The 4,082-nt window shown below is 34.9% G+C and overlaps 1 protein-coding gene across 1 annotated transcript; it reads left to right on the top strand.

The window, feature by feature from the left end:
- The first annotated feature begins 1,135 nt into the window (after window positions 1–1,135).
- LOC113716125 (beta-amyrin 28-monooxygenase-like) lies at window positions 1,136–3,711 on the top strand. The gene is made up of 3 exons (XM_027240422.1): window positions 1,136–2,207; window positions 2,888–2,958; window positions 3,553–3,711. Exons 1-3 carry the CDS (start codon window positions 1,136–1,138, stop codon window positions 3,709–3,711), a joined length of 1,302 nt encoding a protein of 433 aa, XP_027096223.1.
- Window positions 3,712–4,082: the final 371 nt, after the last annotated feature.

The raw sequence follows: 4,082 nt of genomic DNA, 5'->3' as shown, positions 1-4,082 counted from the left end.
TGAAATTGTTAGAAACCCACCTTGGTTTCTGAAATTATCCCTTTATAAAATTGTCAAACTGGTATAGTCTTTCATAAAATTGTCTTAAAATTACTTTTTACTCACTTTTCTACAATTAACACTATTAACCAAATATAAATAGAATCTATCAATTAATACATTATTTGATTAAAATCAAGGGAAGAACAATCATAAATTTAATACTCCCTCCGTCCCACTTTGATAGCCCTGTATTCCTTCTTCATCTGTCCCAAATTGTAGTCCACTTTCCAATTGAAGAATGCAATTGTATTTTAATTTTCTTAAAATACCCTTATTCAATGTAAGTAGTTGTTACTATAAACCTACCCCATTTAATGAGAGTTGATTCTTTTTTTACTATCAATTCAAGTTCCCATAAAGTTGTACCATATTTAATGTGAGGGTATTTTAGGAAAATAACAATCTAAATTTACTTTTTCAACAAAGTTAACTATTTTTTTTTAAACTGTGTGAAAAAAAAAATATGACTATCAAAAGTGGGACGAAGGGAGTAATAAAAATGCAACCTATCAAAAAGCACTCGGTCTAAACTCCAAGAAATGACTTTTACTGCTGCTAGCGGTCCAACTATTTTATTCATGATTGCTTTTGTTTTGCATTTACGTTTTTTCCATGCAACTTGGCTTGTTTGGATTTTTTTTTTTTTTTTTTTTTTGGGTACGTTAACTTCCAAGAATACGTAATAACTTGGCTTGTTTCCATGCAACGTTTTTTCCTGCGTAATCTTGAACCTACTATTGCATCAATATTTGTTGTATGTCTCTAACCATAAAACTAAACCTAATATGGCTAGAGACATACAACCAAGAATACGTGAATGAATGTACCCAAAAACAAAAAGAATACGTGAATTCGACATTAGGTTTATGGATTCCCGAATCGACATGCAGTATTAAGTTTATGAATTCACGTTCAAATACGCGAATCAATAAACCTAATACTGCATTCACATATTCTTAGTTGTATGTCTCTTGTTGGTTGTAAGTCTCTAGCCGAATGAATATTCTCCAAGATTTTGGTAGACCCTGTTGATAGGGTGAAGAAGCATTGTTTCAATTAAGCACGTATAGGATTCAACAACTATTATATAAGCATGGAAGCGTGCAACTGGAAACTCATGATTGCCAGAGCTTTGTACCTTTCTTCATTCTGCTTTCCTTTGTCTAATCGAATCTTCATTACCCAATTTATACCTAGAGAAAAAAGCACCAATTCCACCGAGTTGATGATGGAATTATTGCCGTCGATGTTTCTTCTTCTGTCTCTAATTCCGGCTGCATATCTTCTCCACAAGCTTACCCTGAGAAAGGAGTCCAACACTGTAACAACCAAGTTTGGGGTTGGAGAACCAAAGCCTTTACCAGGTACCATGGGCTGGCCTCTAATTGGAAAGACTTTTGAGTACATTTCCAAACGTCGACGAGGTCTCACATATGAGTTTCTAAAAGAAAGGTGGAATAAGTATTCGTCCTCCATTTTCAAGACTTCATTGATTGGAGAGACCGTGGTGATCTTTTCTGGTGCCGAAGGGACCAAGTTTCTGTTCTCGAACGATAAGAGGTTGGTCCATGTTTGGCGGCGGAGTACCATAAAGAAAATATTTCCCAAGATGGAGAAGCCTTCCAGTGAGCACTCACGCACACTGCGTAAACTTCTTCGATCGATTCTAAAGATAGATGTGCGTCGAGAATACATTGGATTCATAGATGAGGCAACCAAAAATCATTTGCAGGCATATTGGAACTGCAAACAAGTGAGCCTTAGCGATACTGCAGCGATATACTTGTTCAATTTGTCCTGTAATATAATCTCGGGCATCAAAGATCCAAGAAAATTTGAGAAAATTCAAAAGGATATGCAGGACATAGACAACGGTTTGCGATCAATGCCCATAAACCTGTCAGGAACGGCTCTGAATCGTGCCATCAAAGCGGCCAGGCATATTCAGAAAGAGCTTGAGGAAACAATCAGGCAAAGAAGGATTGATCTTTCAGGACATGATTCATCTTCAGTGATGGACATCATGTGGCATTTGATCCTGGCAACAGATGAAAAGGATCAGTCATTTTTCGACGAGGACATTGCAAGCAATTTGGCATCTTTTTTACTGGGAAGCTACTCAACCATGCAAAGCACTATCACTAGCATCATGACTGTCCTTAAAGGTAAGTTTGGCAACAATTTCGGCAATTCCTGAAGGCTAAGCTAGTTAACTATTAAAAGTTTATATTCAATATAGGATTTTTCTAACGTGTGCCTATTAAACATTCACTCAACACATATAATAAATTTTGCATTACCTATCAATTTATGTATGTACACGTACTAACAATTATTACCATCCCTTACATTTATGCACTTTTTCTAATGAATTTTACTTTTTCAAAAATTTAACACTTGAAGTACATCTTAACAAGTGGTAAGAGGCACCTGTTAGACACACTCTTCAATATGTACGAATATGATGACCAGTTACAAAATGTAAGATGTCGAATGATGTTCATGTAGGAAACTAAACTTGATTAGGCCAAGAACGCTTAGATTTTGCAGGTTATAAGTAAGTATATTACTCTGGTCACCTTGGAAGTTCTTTGGATAACATTAGAATTGGTTATTTGAATTTCTCAAACTGAACAAATACCTTTATTTTTTCTGGAAATTTCAATCTTAAAGTTTGTCTGAAATTTTGCATGGTTTTTTGTTGTAATAAACTTGCATATGCTGCGTAAATAACAAAATGAAATTGTTGATGCAAAGGAACCGGATGATAAACTTACTTGGGAGGACATACGGAAGATGAAATACTCTTCGGCTGTTGCTTGTGAAGTGTTGAGAATTTGACCAGGGTCCGGTAGTTTTAGAGAGGCTATGACCGACTTCATCTATGAAGGATATTTAATTCCAAAGGGTTCCAAGGTAAATTCATTCCTTCACTGCACCCCCTAAAGTTCAGGTTTAATTTCATTTTACCCCAGAACATTGTTGTAATTCTACTTTACTCCTTCGAAATCGAAACATCACCACTTATATTTTCTGACTGAATAATTAAGATAACGTCAAAAAAAAAATTGCGATATAAACAACCCTTGTAAACACCTGTGTTTCCTTTAATTCTTGGAGTATAAAAGCTTACCCTTTTCCAACTTTTGCTACTCAGATAAACTCAATAAAATTTAAGAGTACGTAATTTAAACCGATTGAAGATCAATCTTTTTACCAAGAAAAGAAGGTAATCTTAAAGTCTTTTGAACAGTTTTCTTATTTTCTCTGCTTTTACTAACTATTTAAATTAAATGGCTAATTTGTTTCACTTTTTCCTTAATGCCTTTTATGTTTCGTTTAAAGCGTAAGTTAGTCTTTTTTTTTATTATTGATTTTGCAAAAGGACGTTTGTTTAGAAATGGTTTGCCTGCTAGTTTTAATATTCCAATGGTAAAGTACAACTAATACTAATTAATTTTGGATGGGAAATCTATAATACAAATAAATGATTATGCTTTACTTGAACAGATTCACTGGACTTCTGATGCCACACACAAGAACCCAAATTACTTTCCAAACCTTGGGAATTTGGATCCATCAAGATTTCTAAAGGACGAGGTAACCCCTTATGCATTTATTCCATTCGGCGGAGGGCCACGAATGTGTCCTGGAAATGAGAATGCATGAGCAGTAATACTCAGCTAGATGCATAATGTGGTGACTCGTTTCAAATGGGAAATACTACTGATTCCCAGTGGCAAAATAGTACGTTAATCTAGCTATAAGGCCAGCTCAAGAACTTCTTGCTATTCTCCATCCTCACAAGCTCTGAATTTGTTAAGATCTTTTTATTCCTTATCTTTCTTTCTTTCTTTCTTTTTTGGTTATTTTTCCTAATGTTTTCTTCCCCATAAATAATGTGAAGCTAGTGAGGCTTCAAGCCCAGGTCAAATATTCAGTTGATCAATTTCATCCTTATTTGGTTCAATTCTTGTTTGGCAAATATGGACAAAGGGTATTTCTAGTTGTGTTACGTGGGATTGTATTTGTTACATGTA

Source organism: Coffea arabica, chromosome 11c (genome assembly GCF_036785885.1).
Source record: "Coffea arabica cultivar ET-39 chromosome 11c, Coffea Arabica ET-39 HiFi, whole genome shotgun sequence".
In the NCBI taxonomy this organism is placed as follows: domain Eukaryota; kingdom Viridiplantae; phylum Streptophyta; class Magnoliopsida; order Gentianales; family Rubiaceae; genus Coffea; species Coffea arabica.
This window is presented reverse-complemented; position numbering and strand designations above follow the sequence as displayed.

Coding starts and splice junctions, on each gene's coding strand:
- LOC113716125 (XM_027240422.1), top strand. CDS start 1,136: ATGGAAGCGTGCAACTGGAAACTCATGATTGCCAGAGCTTTGTACCTT. Junction 2,208..2,887: donor CATCATGACTGTCCTTAAAG/GTAAGTTTGGCA, acceptor GAATTTGACCAG/GGTCCGGTAGTTTTAGAGAG. Junction 2,959..3,552: donor TAATTCCAAAGGGTTCCAAG/GTAAATTCATTC, acceptor TTACTTGAACAG/ATTCACTGGACTTCTGATGC.